The 16,963-nt window shown below is 38.7% G+C and overlaps 1 protein-coding gene across 1 annotated transcript; it reads right to left on the bottom strand.

Annotated features, from left to right (window-relative positions):
* Nucleotides 1-231: 231 nt before the first annotated feature.
* On the bottom strand, nt 232-12,084 carry LOC117380978 (transcriptional regulator ATRX-like). The gene is made up of 34 exons (XM_033977810.2): nt 11,867-12,084; nt 11,272-11,375; nt 11,152-11,198; nt 11,040-11,065; nt 10,792-10,910; nt 10,612-10,719; nt 10,112-10,221; nt 9,933-10,000; nt 8,185-9,839; nt 8,000-8,069; nt 5,814-5,947; nt 5,560-5,736; nt 5,300-5,472; nt 5,045-5,227; nt 4,836-4,968; nt 4,646-4,755; nt 4,369-4,512; nt 4,108-4,285; nt 3,842-3,979; nt 3,579-3,754; nt 3,393-3,510; nt 3,196-3,314; nt 3,087-3,130; nt 2,921-3,000; nt 2,697-2,853; nt 2,527-2,615; nt 2,315-2,420; nt 2,064-2,241; nt 1,798-1,989; nt 1,529-1,672; nt 1,338-1,442; nt 1,170-1,265; nt 955-1,083; nt 232-881 (listed from the first exon to the last, which is right to left on the bottom strand). The coding sequence occupies exons 1-34, from the start codon at nt 11,884-11,886 to the stop codon at nt 801-803; spliced, it is 5,511 nt and encodes a 1,836-aa protein (XP_033833701.1). The 5' UTR covers nt 11,887-12,084; the 3' UTR covers nt 232-800.
* Nucleotides 12,085-16,963: the final 4,879 nt, after the last annotated feature.

Genomic DNA, 16,963 nt, shown 5'->3' with positions numbered 1-16,963 from the left:
TGTGATATTGTACTTGCTCTTCCTAGTCACCTTTTCCATGTCACTCTGCCAAAACCTTTAATGCCATACTGAGGAACATTCCAGGCAAAAAAAAAAAAATCTCCCAAGTATTCAAGCAGAAAAATTCATACTGCAAGGTTACGTCCCGTAGCCAACCGTTAGACTTGAATTAGATATTTAAGATCTAAGGGCATTAATTGTACTTTTTTCATACACATTGTTCAAATACAATGGGGGCACCATAACTGGTAAATTTGCCAAATATTGCATGAAATTGTTGTTATGGCACATTGACTGTTAATGTACATGTACTATTTTATACCTTTTCTAACCTTTTAAATATAATTTATATGAAACTGGTCTTGGTTTTACTATATCTAACTAGTAAACACGAAGTACACTAATCAATGTTAGCTGAATCCATAAATACTAAAAATGAGCACAAATCGACGGATAAAATTGCCATATTTTAGTGAGTGACGTTTTATGGCACAAATGGAAGCTTAGCACTTATATTACCAACACAACTTATTTGTCACAAAAATATTTATTATGGGAATTAAATATAAAACAAGTATAACAAAACTAAGACTCATACATTAATAGAAAAGTATCAAAAAAATAAAACTACCAAAAGAGTAATATGTTTTTGCAGTGAACTTCCTGTTCAAAAGCATGTTTTAAAACTTTTTGTGATGTTTAAAAGGCACTGTATATTACTTTAAAGGTAGTGTTAAACTTGCAACGAGTTTTTACTGTCAGATCAGATTTTAATACAAAAAAAAAAAAGTATGAAATTCTCAAGAGTGTCCAGGCTGGTTCACAGGGTGTGCGGCCATCTTTCTTCGGACGTTAAGTAGATCTTGAATGTGAAGTGTGAGCTGTAAGGGATATTTACTTAAGGCACTTCTGTTCACCTCTGAAATGTAAACTCAAATGTGACATTAAACTTACAGCCTGTTGCTGGGCAATAGATTCTCGATATGCAACACGATTACGTTCCTGAGCCTTCTCATCACATTCTTTCCAAAGCTCAGCCTTGGACAGTATCTCTGCTTCCTGAAGATGTGGGTACTGCAATCGCTGTAGATGGGAGTAATTTTGAAATATTAAAATGTTTTGGGGTTCATACAGAAGGCATTGTAAATATCCTGGTCAAAGTCACTCACAGCATATTTAATGTACTCCACCATTGTGTGAGATGACATTTTCTGCAGCCTCATGAACGCTGTAGATACATTTGCTCTACTTTTGTTTAGGAGTTCCTGTAAATTTATAATCATTCAGCAAAACAAAAACAAGTTCTTCTAAGGCAGTATAAAATATTTGAAAATTACCAAAAGCTTTTCATTGGTCATGCCCTGCAAAACATTCTGGATCGTTTTCTGCATTGTGTTTCCTGGTGCCTGTATAGTGCTGGCTAGAGCAGGGACGGGTTTGGACTGAAAAATCCAAGCATATGCGATATTAGATTTTTTGTAGAAAAATTAAGGAAAATAACTATAGATAGCAACATAGGGCAGTTTACCTCTGCCTCATACTCTGCCCAGGCCACTTTACGCTCTGCTTCACTGAGCTCCTCCTCCTCTTTGTGGTCCAATAGAGAGTCATGTTCATGAAATGAGACAATGTGGTCTTTACAGCTCTGCAACAACTCCGAGAGCACTGCATCCTGAGAAAGAAAAGAGCAATAAGTTGTGTAATCCATTTACATATTTGATGTTAAAATCAACACATTTAATAATAGCCAAAGCTTACCAAAGTGCTGAACAACAAGACAAACACAGAAACAAATACCTTTGGCACCACAGAGGACATTCTTTTGCCTCTGGATGAAGTAGGATCATCCAGCAGGTCTGGCTTGAATGTATAAAGCTCAGTCAGCTCAAAGAGAGTGAAGTGCCTCTCTATCTGCTGCTGATCAACCACTCGATTGGATAGCGACTGCTTAGTGACTTGACGATCATAGATCTTTTCCTCCATGGTGCCCTAGAGTATGAAGTGCGACAAGTATTTCATCTGTTCAACAATAAAGCCAACATAGGATCTGATGCTTTGCTTACTTGAGCCAAAAAGCGATAAACAAAGACTGGCTTTTGCTGACCGAAGCGGTACACACGGTAAATACTCTGAATGTCGTAGGATGGGTTCCACGAGGCGTCAAATATGACGACCCTGTTCGCTGCCACCAGGTTAATGCCAAGAGAGCCAGCTCTTGTCGAGATGAGGAACAGTCGCCCACTTTTTAGCAAGACAAATACTTCATTATATTATGCCTGATGTTTATCTTATTAAAAGGTAAATATCACATTACCGTTTGTTTGCATAGTTGTTGAAATCCTCAGCCCACTTCTTTCTCAACAAAGCATTTGTTGAACCATCAAGTCGATAGTAATCAACATTTCTTTTCCAACTGCCAGCTGATAAAACAGAAGTCATTCAAATGCATTTTGTGTAGTAATGTTTCTTTTAGGTCCAAGCCAAGGCTATGGAAATGTCTTTCTTTCTATGGTTTGTTTCTGATACCTTTGCCTTGTGTGACTCTAGCCAGATGAGCTTGTTTTAGAAAATCTTCAATAAGATCCAAGGAGATCAGTGACTGACTAAACACCAACCTGTTTAAAAAAAACAACATTTTGTTGCATTTCCAAACACTATAATGCTACAATGGTAGAAAGATGCATTATAAAACATACACTTTATCTTGGAGAGCCTCTGCCCTTTTTAATATTTCAAGCAGTAATATTATTTTTCCAGAGTGTGTTGCATCTTTAGCATCATTTTCAGACACCATATTCTTGTACCAGTCATTGGTTGCACATTGAGAACTTGAGCTGTTAAACTCTCTCTCCCCTAGAAATGTAAACAAACAATGTATTTTAAACTATTTACATATATACATTTATACAGATTATATTACCTTGTATTATCACATCAGAGCTAGAGGTTGCATTGTCCTCATTAACTTCATTTATCTTAAAAGAAAGAAGCCGTTGGTTCCTGCACAACATAAAACTAGAAGTTACTCCCCTCAAATTAAAAAGTGTTTTGTTTTTTTGGTACAAATATAAAATAAAAAATCTTACCCATCAGGCTGATGCTTGGCTTTATTTTTCTTATCAAGGCTTCCCTGCAGTACAGATAATTTTATAAAAAAAAATATTGACTCACATTTTGAGATTTAAATATATCTACCTTGACATTACTCAGATGAAGGCACCAAGGATGAGTCCAGATTCGGCTGAGCACCTGGAAGTCCTTGAACAGGTTAGCTCCGGGCCTTGCTTTGGTCCCCTCAGGCATGGACAACACCCCTAAATTTAAAAAGTATTACTTTATAAGCATAAATAATTTAGCAAACATGATTTAATCAACTCCTTGCAACATCTCACCAGAGATATGATCGAGGTAATATCGATAGAGCTGACACTGAAGGTGTGAAACTCTCACTGCCAACACATACTCATGTTTTGGAGGCAGAAACTGACTTAACTCTGAATAATCTTTTCTCTAAACAATAAAAAACAAGATAAACAGAGCAGAAACATGCGTTTTATTTTCGACTTCTTAGGTTTTACCTGCACACATCCGGCCAACATGGCGTGAAGGACGTGAGCTCTGTTCTTCATGATTCGAACATCTCGAGGCGTGGAGTCAGCACATTGACCGTTCTGTATCGGGTTAATGAAGCGGTTCCTGAACTCTCCCAGAGAGCCCAGCAGATTCTTCTTGATGAAACTGACCATACAATGATCTGCAAAAATACAACCATTCTTAATAGGAGCAGATTCTCAGCAACTAACAGTTCAGTTTAAATATTGTTTGAAACTTCCAAACTTGCATTCAACCAAATTGTTTTGCAGAGGTGTGCCGGTTAATATCACCCTCCGTTTAGTTTTGATGCCATTCATAGCTTTAGAGATACTGGACCCATCATTGCGCAGAATGTGGCCTTCATCACAGACAACTACATCTGGACCTTGAACACAGAACAATAAAGATGAAGGCCCATATACGTACTACACACAGGACAAAATAATTTTATCTTCAAATTACTGTAAAATGCACACCATATACAACAGTAAATTCAACATATTAAATGTATACCTGGATCCACCAGTGCAGACATTATGTCAATCTTCCACTGCTCATTAGTGATTTTTCGCAATTGTGAGAGATTGCGGTACAACTCGTATCCAACGATCAACACACCTCCATTTCTCTGCCACATTTTTAGTACACTCAGTCTTTCACTCAGACTTTTGACTGTAGCAATTTGTGAAATCTGCACAATAAATGTGTAATGTGTAATATGTAATATTTATGCATACAGACATAAGAGGCACAATCCTGTGAAAATTTACACACCTTGACTTTGTCTTCTCCCAGAGTTCTTTGCCATTTCTTAAACTCACTGACCCAGTTGAGAACAGTGTTAAGGGGACATACCACCAGTGCAGTTCTGAAGTTTAAGATCTTAGACTGCAGCACAGTGTGGAGAAATGTGACCACCTTAAAAATACACATTTGTCAGTATACATAATCATTTAGCAGAGCATATTTACAAATGTTTCAAACATTATTGGAGCACATTTGTTACTACAAAGGTGCTCTTGTTTATAAAGGGGGCAGGTTAATAATGTACCTGAAGTGTCTTTCCCAAGCCCATGCAGTGCGCTAGTATACAGCCTGAACCTGGAGTTGTGGTGGCCTTTTTAACAGACTCACAGCAGCTGTCCCAAATAAACTGAACACCTGTGAATAAAAAGTAAATCTTTAACTGCATTTAATGATACCACTCTTCAAACACTTCACTGAGAGAAGTGATTACTGACCATCCACCTGGTGAGGCTTGAGTTCAGTCACCAAGTTTCTGTGGACCTGAACGAGAGGCTCTTTGGTGTTTTCATCTTCATCCAAAACCAGCTTGCGGATAATGGGACATGCTTCATCAGGAATGGTTATGATCTGGAGCACAAACATTTCATATTTTTCTTGTTTAACTCCAAGATGTGCATCCTCAAAGTATTACAATAAGCAACACCTCTCTTCTCTCTTCCAGCTTTGATTCTCGGTTGGCCAGGCGTTTACACCTCTCCTCTTCCTCTTTTATGGCTTCCTGAGTTTCTGCACGGAGATTACCATCTTCAATGATTTTGCGGATCTTTTTGCGACCCTTTGGAGTGCCTTGACTCCCTTGACTCAGACTAGTTTCCTCCTCATCACTCTGCAAAAGACAAGTTTTTCCTCTGAAGTTGATAGAGATGTAAATAGTAATATATCCAAGATATCCATTTACCTTTCCCTCAGTGTCTGAAGACAGAGTGTAGCAAATGGGGGTCTCGCGTTCAGCACTGGCCTGTGGGTCTTCACCGGGAGTCTCTGTTTTTTCATTGTCACTCTCACTTAGTTCCTCACTCATGCATAGCTCCTCCAGCTCAGAATTAATAGTATCATTGGTGTCACTGTCAGCTTGGAAAGTACATTGACGTAAATACAAAAAGGTCTTTAAATTTCAACTTGACCAGTTTAATGGACCAATTTAAATTGTGTTCTCACCTTCATTGTCTTTTCTTTTGGTGTGGGCTTTATTCTGCAGCTGCTCTTCATTCTTATCTGTTTTGTTCCCTGAGGTTTCCTCATTGATAGTGAGTTTGTGGCGCAGCAGGTGGTGCCTGAACAGAACTCCGTCAGGCCTGCTGTCGGAGGACTCTGAGGCCAAAGCTGAGTCTACTTCTGCAGCACAAAGACCATGGCCCTCCACTTATAGGTAACACTTGAATACACAGGTAACCTACATTCAAATGACTTACCAGTGTTATCGACCATCTTTTCTTCTTTGTCTTGAACTTGTAAATCTGACTCTGATCCATCGCTGCCCGAAGAGAAACCGTCACTCGAGGAGTAGTTGGCTTTGATTTGGGCCAAAAGCATTTTCTTAGCGATTCTTTCAAAAGAAAAGAAGGATCCTGAGGTTCATTTGATTATCTTTACATATCGTCTACGTAAAATACAATATTTAACCTATTTGACCTAATAATGTAGCAAATATTAAGTTCTCATGAAAGCCCCACATGCATTAATTAGAAAAAAGAAATTATGCACACAGCTTTTAAATATAATAATTTATTTTTGCATGTTTTCTTTTTCAGTTTGTAATTAACAGAAGCCAGAAAACAGTCAAGAATACGAAAAGGACCTGAATTATAATGTTTGTTATATTTTAAATTAACAAAATGCAAGGAACACTGGGTCTAAGGCTTATTTCCATTTAAACATTTAAAATCCACTGGATTTTTAAAACACATAGGCAGAAAAATGTAAATACATACATTTATGTAGAAATTACAACATATTTGTCAGCTTTACCAAGCTGTAGTTACTGTACAACAGTATCAAACGCAATCCATTTGTGATGTTAATACCATACAATTTTCTTACACATTACCAAACACTCCCACTAGCAAGCTTTCAATCAACTCAATTATTGTTTCAAATGGAGTTGAAAGGTGGTCAGAGATTTACTCGATTACTTTAAAAAGGGAAGACCCCAAACACACACACAATACTGACATAAGATACGCAACGGAAGTCACATTCCAACACAACTTCAGATTTCTGCTGACCACTTTATAGAGCGCTTGCAGTCTACAAGTTAACATGACCAGTTCAAAAAAAAAAAAGAAACCACCAAAAAAGAAAGAAAGTTGGTGGAAAAAGTCTAAAGCACTGCATTAATTACAGTGCTGTCTGGAAATCCGACCTGGAAAAAACGAGAAACAAATATGGCCGTCATTTACAGTGTCCAATGACACAACAAACTGACCTGGAGGGCTTTCACTACAAATCATTTAAATCAAGGTGGATTCAGGTAAAGACTTTATGCCGCATACTTTATAAAATGGTCAGCAGTAAATATGGATGACGGTTCTAGTCTCAAAGACTTGTCCATGAAATCATTTATATTGTGCAAGTCACTGCTGCAAAAGCCAATATAGTTTTACAGCGAAGAATGGAAGCAGATGTGATCTCTGTCTATTGCACATAGTTGATTTTCCAGAATGTGCAGCAAAATGCTACCTACTGCTTTACACAAAATCCACTTTAAAAAGATAGTCATCTGAGCATTTGAAAGATGTCAGCATTAATTTAGACATTTAGAGACCCCCCAGGCCTCACTAACTTATAAAGAGCAGGGACACAAACCCTTTAGTTACTCCAATCCCTTTTGTGACCAGTGAAGGCCCTTATTCTCCAGCTATAGGCAAAACCCTTTTCCCTTGTTTTTCAGTCAGTTTGCTCTCTTAGCATAAGAGTTTTTACCGGGAAACAATTGTCCAATCTGCACCTAAATTTCTTTTAACTTGCATCTATAGATTTAAATGGGACATTGTTAACTTCAAAAGGTAGTTTTTCTCAAAATGCTTTTTTCTTCTTCCAAAGAACTTAAATATTCCTCCTTACATCATACAATAGAGTAGAGATTGTAGTTTACTTATACATCTCTAAATTTAAGATTTTTCCCTATTCGTCTGCAGTCTCCCCTTAAAAATAGCAAATTGTTTACCTCAGGCATATCATTCAACTGAACTGAAAATTACCTTTGAGAAGAGTTGAATAATAAACAAACCATTTTTGAACAAAACATGTCCAGTAAAGTGTTGTCTACAGATAAACGTATGTTATGTACATTGTACATAAACCTATGGACATGACGAACAATTTACTTATGCTCCAGCAACATTTTGAAGCTAAAAGGGTTAAGTGAAATTTTAATTGTCAGTACTGTCAAATAATCAAATCATCTGTGCATGGTGATTGTGTTATAAAACTCTAAATTGTGTATTTGACAGCAAATGTTGTGTTACAGCTACGTTTTGGCCTCCTCAGGCTAGACCGCAACTTCCCGCGAAGAACAAGAGGATTTTTAACTTTTACCTCTTTTCTTTTACTACTAGTTTGATTTATTAACTCTAACTCCAGGTTTTGTGATTCATACCTATTTTCTGGATCTTCATCATCATCATCATCTATTGGCCCCGAGGGGCCTGGCTGTTCTTCTTCATCTCCTAAAACAGACAAGTGTTTTGATGAGTTTTGGAGTCTCAAGAACAATGGCTACAAATACTCATTACAACTAGATATTAATAATAATTTATTTTTCTAAGTTTTTTGTAGACTCACCGGATGATTGGTGGAAAGCTGCTGCCCCCAAGACAGACACATTTTCTGTAATAGGCTTCATTCTTTGAACATCTTCATCACTTCCAGAGTCATCTTCGCCTTCTTCACTTGATATAGACGTCGAGTCGGACTCAGGCTGGCGCGATGGTCTGTTCTCTCGTTTGACAATTTGAGGTGACCTCAGTGGGGTCAAGCGGATTTTCTTTAGGGGTTTTTCTTCGTCACTTGAAGAGTCTGTGGAACTTTCCCTTCTTGCTTTGATATTTCTTTTATTTTGGTTGTCAGGGGAGTGATCAAGCATTTTGCGCTTTCGACACATATTGTTTTTGTTCAGCCAAAAGAGGCATTTTTTGGCCACCTTTGTTGATCCTTCAGTTTCCCCATCACTTTCAGCATCAGAACTGTGCATCATTGCAACTCGCTCTAGTAAAACTGCTGGTATTTCGTCAGAGTCCGAGTCGCGTGCATCTCTGTTCAGACCCTTCTCAGACTTTTTAGATGCAGACGTGCTGGCCCCTTCCTCAGAGTCACTGTCAATTGTTAAAGGTGACTCTGTGGTTTTAACGTCACTTTGTCGTCTTAAGGGAGTGGTTTTGAGACGCGGGGAACGCCTGTTGTCTTGTTCTTTTTCTGTCTGAGGCGCCAGCACGCTGCTGCTGCTTTTACGGCTCATCTTTCGCTCAACTTTTATGCTACCGGAGTCTTGCTTTGTTTTACAGTTTTCTGATGATTTCTTAGGCCCAGCACAGACTTCTTGTTTGCCTTGTGGAGTTGTGCAGACGTTCTTGGAGTCCAAGGGCATGGGTGTCAGTTGTACCACCAGCTTTTTGGTCATACTGATATTGCCATCTGACACCAACTTAGATTTACTCCGATTTCGCCTGGAGGAATGTACCACCAGGTCCTCATCAGAACTGTCAGAGGAACTGGACAATGACTTTCCATCTGACTCTTCGCTTTCCAAGTGTTCAGCCGCCAGTTTTTGCAATTTGCTTATACACTTAACATTGGCTTCATCAAGGCCCAAATGGGCTTTTATTGTTTGTGTGTTTAGGTCTTCTTTTAGTAACTTGTCCCAACGGTTTTGTACATCCAAATCAGTAAATTCTTCTTTAAGGCATTCTTCTAACAAAGCAAGGGATTTCCTCAAACCTTTGACCACTGACACAAATGAACTGAGGTACAGTTTGCGAACAGTGGCTGCTTGTTTGTTTTTGGTCACACAGTGTATAAAATTAACAAAGGTGTGATTTAACGTGTTGGTTGACTCAACTAGATGTTTGGTCTTCTTAGTAATGTCTTTTGAAACTTTTAGAGCACTATAGTTGAACACCACACTGCCATCCATACCAGTGTGGTCCCATTTATCTGGAGGAATGTTCTGTGGTGTAGGCAACATGTACAGTTCAGACTTCTCAGCTCCATTTCGGTTTCTTTTAGGCTGCTGTTGCCAAAGTTTTTCTAGGTTTTCCAGGATGTTGTCACAGGCGGTCACAATGCCAAAAAGAGGCTCAGGATTACAAACATAGCAGTACCATTTACTCTCCAAGATGGTGGAAAGTTCTTTTCTTCCCAAGTTTCTTAAAATACATTTTTTACAAAAAGCATTGCTACAGTAATCACAGCAGATGAGGTTGCCTCCTTCAGCACACCATCTATGTGAAAACACAAAACACACAAGACACATAAGAAATAAGGTATGTGATATAGAACAAAAAGAAAAAAAGATATAAGGGATTTTGTTTTACCGGCACTGCTCATCCATTCCATCTGCATCCTTGCTGATGTCATCACTTGAGTAATACTTGTAGCAAGACTGGATGAAGAAATATTAGTTTAATAATCTGGTCATTTTATGCCACTTTAGCAGAAAACATTCAGTTGTTAAAGACTTGCCATATATGAACAATTTATTGCTCATACACACCTTGCAAATTAGCACTTTGAGAACAGGATGCCTGAACAAGTTATATTTTTGAAAGTGATTTACTTGACGACTGCAGGCTGTACAGGTGACAATAACTGCGCTATCAGCACCTGGAACAGAGAACAACAGCAGTTCATTATTTGAAGAAGCCATATTATGCTTTATTCAGGTTTTTAGCATTAAATTATAACATATATAGATCGTTATTTTACATTTGTTCATTGTAAACTCGAATTTTAGGTATGTGTTTTAAACTTTTTATTATTGAAAAACTGCTACATGTTTGACCTGGAGACTGCAGTCTGATTTGTTTTTTTGTTTTTTTTATAATTGCATTAAGTAAGGATGGTAGGTGAAAACCAAGCTATGCATCAACCAATTGAAATACAAGTCCGGGTATGCTAATGATGAGGGAACACATTTATAACAAGGTTAACAGATAATGTCAGTTTTACATAACATGCCCCCGTTTAAAGAAACGTAATTCCTGCCATAGTTACCTCCACGTCGTTCTCTACGCAGTACAGTCTGTTTTCTGCTGTGAAATTCTGGACCCCTGAAGTCATCTCTACCATTCTCCACAGGTTCAGGTCTTACAACAGCAGTGCCTGTGTGAAAAAGAACTCTTTAACACCAGATATTTGTGTCAAATTATGTAATCAGCAGTACTTAGTACTCACCTTTTGGCAATCTGGTGATGTCAAGTTCACCATTGACATTAAATATTTCCACATCCATACTATCATTTGAGTCACCAGATTCATCCAGCCCCGAGTGCTTTATGACAACTGAGGGTTTTCTGTGCAGACATTGGAACAGAATAACCAGAATAACTATTGCTACAGGTACAATGTTCTCCACAAAATATCCATATTTATAGGATGACTCTAAGGTTATTTTAAAGCTATTTAAAATAAATCAATGTCACCTTTTTGAGAATCTGGTATCCTCCGCCTGCAAATATAAAGAGTCAGTGTCACCATCAATACATTAATGCAGACAGTACTGAAACATACCAAAGAACGTAAAGTTTGAAGTACCTCTGCACTGTGGTTTGCCTGAGATCTTGATCTGCTATTTATCAGTACTGTGAAGACAACGTTTGCTGAATTTTGTAGAACTAGATAAATTTTTCCATAGATTATTGGTTTTCATATTACCATCATGATCTTCGTTTGGTGTATCATTGCTGTCCTCGACCGCTGAATGTGCAAGAAATTCATGCAGCTTGTTGACCAGCAGGTTGAGCTTGCTGGTTGTCCCACTAGATAAAAGGTAGACAAGGAAATAACGTAAGTAATGTGATCAAATTATTACTCATATGGCTGGGTGATATGGTGATTAAAATCAAATCGTCTATAATCAAATTGTCTATTTTATGCAACTCTCAAGCTCTCAAACTGGCTAGCCGCTGAGTGAGTAACAGCTGAATTTACCCAATCACAAATAATTGTTAACTTTCAGAAGCCTATTTTATAAGAGTGCATTTATTATTATATAAATAAAATCATGATGTTTTGCCATGTCGTGCATCCTGACTACACAGATTACAAACAAATCAATTTGTCAACTATACAAATACATTGATCATTACATCAATAAGATAAGGTGCAGCCTCATTGCTTGTTACACATATTGATACTGCGATGATTCAAGATATATTTTCATTTCTTTACACAAATCCAAGGTTAGTTTTTAGCACAGTGAATAGCTAAGAGCTAATACTCTGCAGCTCACGCTTTCCCTTCACATTACCTCATGATTGCAGCGGACATGTCAACTGTTCTTCGAAGAGCCTGTAGACATTATAAAATATATGTATACTGTAATTTGTTAACGGACTGCTTTATAAAATTGTAATCTGAACAAAAACAAAAAGACTGCATTCCTGACAACATTAAGCGGGAGGAAAAAGAACCCCAGCGCTAACGCTCCGGTCATGTGCTCTTCTTCTTTTTATTTCCGGCAGACTCGGCACAGTAAGCCCAGTGCTGCCCCCCTTGGCCAGGCGATTAACAAAAAACAAAAAACAAAACAAAAAAAATGCTTATCGCTTGTCTACCCTATATACTTCATGATACATCCCTGCATACATCAAGAAATGTATCACTACTATTGCCCTCTCCTTTGGGGAAGCTTCATGTCCTAATATTATCTTTAAGTTAAAGGTGTAAAATCCCAAATCAGAAAGCTCTCTGAACATAGCTCTCCTCTGTTCTTCCTATGCTGAACATTACAGCACAACATGTATCACTGTCTCATGAACACCACAACGTTCACAGCAGCCATTATGCTTCCCAATAAGGAACAATCTATTGACCAACCCACAGTGGCCCAACCTAAGGCGTGCCAGCTTGATTTCATCCTGTCGTGAGAGGCAGGCTCTAAAAGTGGCATTAACTGTAGGGACAATGCCATACAGCTTCCTCCTGTCAGTTTCTGTTCTGTTGCATGAAGACTGGGCACAGAGGCATGGGAATCATTCTGTAAGGTCTTTATTGAATGTCAAACAAATACAGCCAAGCAGTCTTAAAGGCAGCGTCTAGCAAAATTTAAAGCAGAGTCTAGGAGAGTTTAAAGCAGGGTCTAATAAGTAAGTTCACACTGAGGTTTTCATGGTCCTCCCTTAGTGGAAGTCATGCACTGCTGTATGACAGAAGCAACTACTGCATCTCAGGGTCATGGCAAACAGAGCATTTTGTACAAACAAGCAATACATTATATTACTATATTGTTCACAATTCCCGTTTTGATCACATACATATGTGATCACTCACAGAAAGGCACCAGTCACTACTTTTCAATAAAAATAAAATAAAACATCCCCCAAAAAATCAGATGCCTTAGCCAGAACATAAAGATACATAGAAAATCATTAATATGAAGAGGATAACTTTGTAAAGTAATAGCATTGCTTCAAACTGTATAATATTGTATAAATCATGTGACATTTGGATTACTATTGTACAAAATATGTGACACTTGAACAGCATAGAATCTATGCAGAGTCTTTAAGTTTATGCTATAAACTTATACTCTGTATAAACTTAAATGGCTCTCTACAGGTGACACTCCATAGAGCATATCCCAGACATCAGAATGCATCGCATGTATTTTATAGACTTTGGGGTAAAATAAATATACTAATTTGAAATGTAGTTTATATAAAAGGTGGCATTATTAAATTGTTATTGACTAAATATTGATGTCCACCCCAAGTCTGCTTGCCTATCCATAACAGTCACTGTATGCTAATGTGTGTAGCCTTCGAAGACAGCAGAGCTCTGTCACACCAGTGTGTCACACCACAACAAAACCAGTCCCACATTCGAGTCACAGCTAAACCGGGCGCAGTCTGACCGAGGCACTACTTAGGCAATATAAAGTCTAGCTTCTCAAATCAGTATCTCCGGTGTACTTGCTGCTAAAGTATAGAGATGTAACTAGTCATATTTATTTAAAGCAATGTAATTAAAAGTAGTTTTTCTTTCTTTTGTCTTGCTCCAACAAATCATTTGAAATCATTTTTATTTTTATTTATTTTTTAATTACTTAACACAGAGTTCATGTTGATCACGTCCTGTGTCTCTTTCTTCCATTTCCTGTTAGCGTTGACCGAGTTCGTGATGGCTATCACGTCTGGAGACTCTTCACAAACAGCTCCAATACTTTGCTTCTTAGAGCTGTTAGCACTTACAGAGTCCAGGTCCATCACCTCCTCTTCCTCCGACACTGTCTTCCTGTTCTCAGGAGCAGAGTCCAGATCAATTACATCTTCCTTTCTCTGCCTTTTCTTGTTCTAACAGATAGAGTCCGGGATGATGACTTTCTGTTCATCCTGATTTGCACTGACAGATTCCGGTTCAATTATTTAATCTTCCTTCCTCTTCCTCTTTGCAGTAGATGAGTCCAGGATGACTTCCTCTTCCTTCCACTTCCTCTTCCTGTTAGTGCTGAGAGACTCTGGGATGATGACTTCTGTTCATCCCTCTGTGCGCTGACAGATTCTGGTTCACTTATTTCATCTTCCTTCCTCTTCCTCTTTGCAGTGGATGAGTCCAGAATGACTTCCTCTTGCTTCCTCTTTCTGTTTTTAGCAGAATTGATCACCTTGTCCTCCGTCTTCTTGTTTGCACTGACAGACTCCAGGATGGTCACATCTGAAGACTCTTCACAAACATCTCCAGATTTTTGCACTGAGCTGTAAGAGAGACAAATGTGGTTCATTTAAAATAATATTTCAAATAGTTTTTAGATGTAGTGTTTTTCAGTTCAAGCACTGTTGCTTGTAATTTCTATATAAACTGCTTTGGTAGTAGCTCAAGTCAACACTTTTTAAGGCGAGAGTGGGCATTGCAAATCATTAGTGAGTTTAATTTTGGCACTTGACCCATCTGCAATGGAAAAACTATCCATATGAGTTTATACTACTTTTAATCAAAAGTAGAAGAGTACAAGAGATTGCAGGGGGCCCCAGCACTTGTCTGGTCTGAGGGTCAGGTTATAAAAAACATGATTGAAAACTAGGTATAGAAAATGAAAACACTCCAAGTAGTGTAAATTTATCCTAAATAAATGCTAGTTAGGGAAAATTTCTATCATGTGATACATTAAAGGGGGGCCCAGCTTTTGATTGGTGGAGTCCAGTCATTCTCTGGTAAATGCATGGGGGGCTTCAAGGTAGAAAATTCGGGAACCACTGATATAGACCAGAGTCCTAACAGGAACTAAAAGAAGGGACCACATCAGTCCTGTACTAAAATATCTGCACTGGCTTCCTGTCGAGCTTAGAATCAAATTCAAAGTCCTCCTCCTGACATACAAAACCCTAAACGGTATGGCCCCATCCTATCTGCAAGATGCTATTGTCCCGTACCAGCCAAACAGAGCACTCCGCTCTCAGAATGCAGGACTATTAGTGGTTCCTAGAGTGTCCAAAAGTACAGTGGGAGGGAGAGCATTCAGTTACCAAGCTCCTGTGCTATGGAATCAACTCCCTGCTAATGTTAAACAGGCCCCCCCAGTCTCTGTATTTAAGACCAGGCTTAAAGCCTTCCTCTTCGGTATAGCTTATGACCAGGTTACTTAGTGAGGGAGTTAGGGAGTGACATTAAAACCCAGGATAAGATAGGTTGCAGTAGGAGATAACTAGCTGGGGGAAGTATGGCAACCTGCGCACTATCCTCTGCTTCTTCCTATTTTCTCATTAGCAATGCTATTCACATGTTGTCCCCTGTCCCACTCCCCCTGTGGAGTGTAACTCTTTCAGATGCCCCGATGACAGCTGGACCCTCTCCTCCTCCCCGCCTGGCCCTCCTCCATCCGCCTCCCTCTCCTCCTCGTCTGGTCCTGTTGTTTGATTTTCTTGTTTGTTTTTGTGTGTAGGCAGCACGGTGGCTGAGTGGTAACACTCGTGCCTCACAGCAAGAAGGTTTGGCCGGGTCGCCCAGGCCTTTCTGTGTGGAGTTTTTCATGTTTCTCCCCGTGTCTGGATGGGTTTCCTCCGGGTACTCCGGTTTCCCCCATCAACCAAAACATGAACGCCCTTCAAGACAACTCTTGTTGTGATTTTGGGCGTTACAAAAATAAAATGAATTGAATTGAGACCAACAATTTATATAAATCTACACAGATTAAAACAACTTCACTCAAGATGAATGTTCTGCTTATTTACTTATACTTGTATGCTTGCAAATAAATAATTGAATAATTTCTTAATTTTTAAACCCAATGCTATGATTATTTTCTATTCTATTTCTTTAAAACTACAGATGAACTGGGGCAGACTGATAGAGATGTGGAAGTCACCCCACACACAGTCACAAGGTCACAGACAGGGTGGTGATGTGTATTGCCTAAAGACACAAGGACACGAGCTGTACTTACCTGACAGCATTCGCTTCCGTTTCCGAGGAGAATCTTCCCCCTCTCTCGTCCTCTTTAGGCCACATGTTTGTGCCTGTGCAGCCTCAGGAGTTTGAGGGGATGAAGGGGTGTTGGGGGAGATGGGCAGCTATTTCTCCCGGTAAAGATCCAAGGCCTTGAGCTGGATTTTTTTACACTTCAAAGTGCAGGACAGTTCAAATTAAAGTATGCATTAGTAGCAGCACTGGTATAGACAATAATTATAGAAAATATATATTACAGCTAAGAAGTATTATTGTTTTAGGAGTTCTCAATGAATGATGACAATGACAATACAGTCTAAAAAAAACTCTGAAAATTATATTATATTGTATTAAAAAAGTGTTTGTGGTATCTTTTTTATTTTTTAGCTTTTACTTAACTTAGCTTTTCACTTTAACTCATGTATTTGTATATGATACTATGAAATTTTTGCCCCAATATCTATACTTTTACTTGACAAAATTAAGTAATCTATCCATCGCTGGTAATAAATAATGTGTAGAAGGAATAGTACATAACAAACATAACAGGTAGTAGTACTAGAAGTTAAAGCAGCTCATTGATCAAATCCTTACCCATATTCGCAATGGTTTTGGGCCAGGTGGGTCAGGGTAATGAAGGGGTGATCCAGGACCTCTTCTGGACTGATCCGAGTTTTTGCATGCATTTGATGAGGTCTATGAAGACAACGCTGCTTCGGTTCTTTCTGTTGATCCCAGTCACATCAATAGCTCAGAAGTAGCTATTGATGTCGGCTCCCTCCAAACCATGGGGATTCCAAACTTCAGACAACTCTTCTTGCCTTTAGTCCACTGATGCAGATACTCGGTGCATGACTTGCATGCCATGTGTGGTGCCCAAGCTTCATCTTGGTCACCAAGTTTAATACCAAAATAAGCATGGTAAGCACGCTTTATGAAACTTGTGACTTGATTCCTGTTAGGA

The sequence above is a fragment of the Periophthalmus magnuspinnatus genome, chromosome 14, assembly GCF_009829125.3.
Source record: "Periophthalmus magnuspinnatus isolate fPerMag1 chromosome 14, fPerMag1.2.pri, whole genome shotgun sequence".
In the NCBI taxonomy this organism is placed as follows: Eukaryota; Metazoa; Chordata; class Actinopteri; order Gobiiformes; family Gobiidae; genus Periophthalmus; species Periophthalmus magnuspinnatus.
The sequence above is the reverse complement of the archived record's forward strand: the minus strand, read 5'-3'. Positions and strand labels throughout refer to the sequence as shown.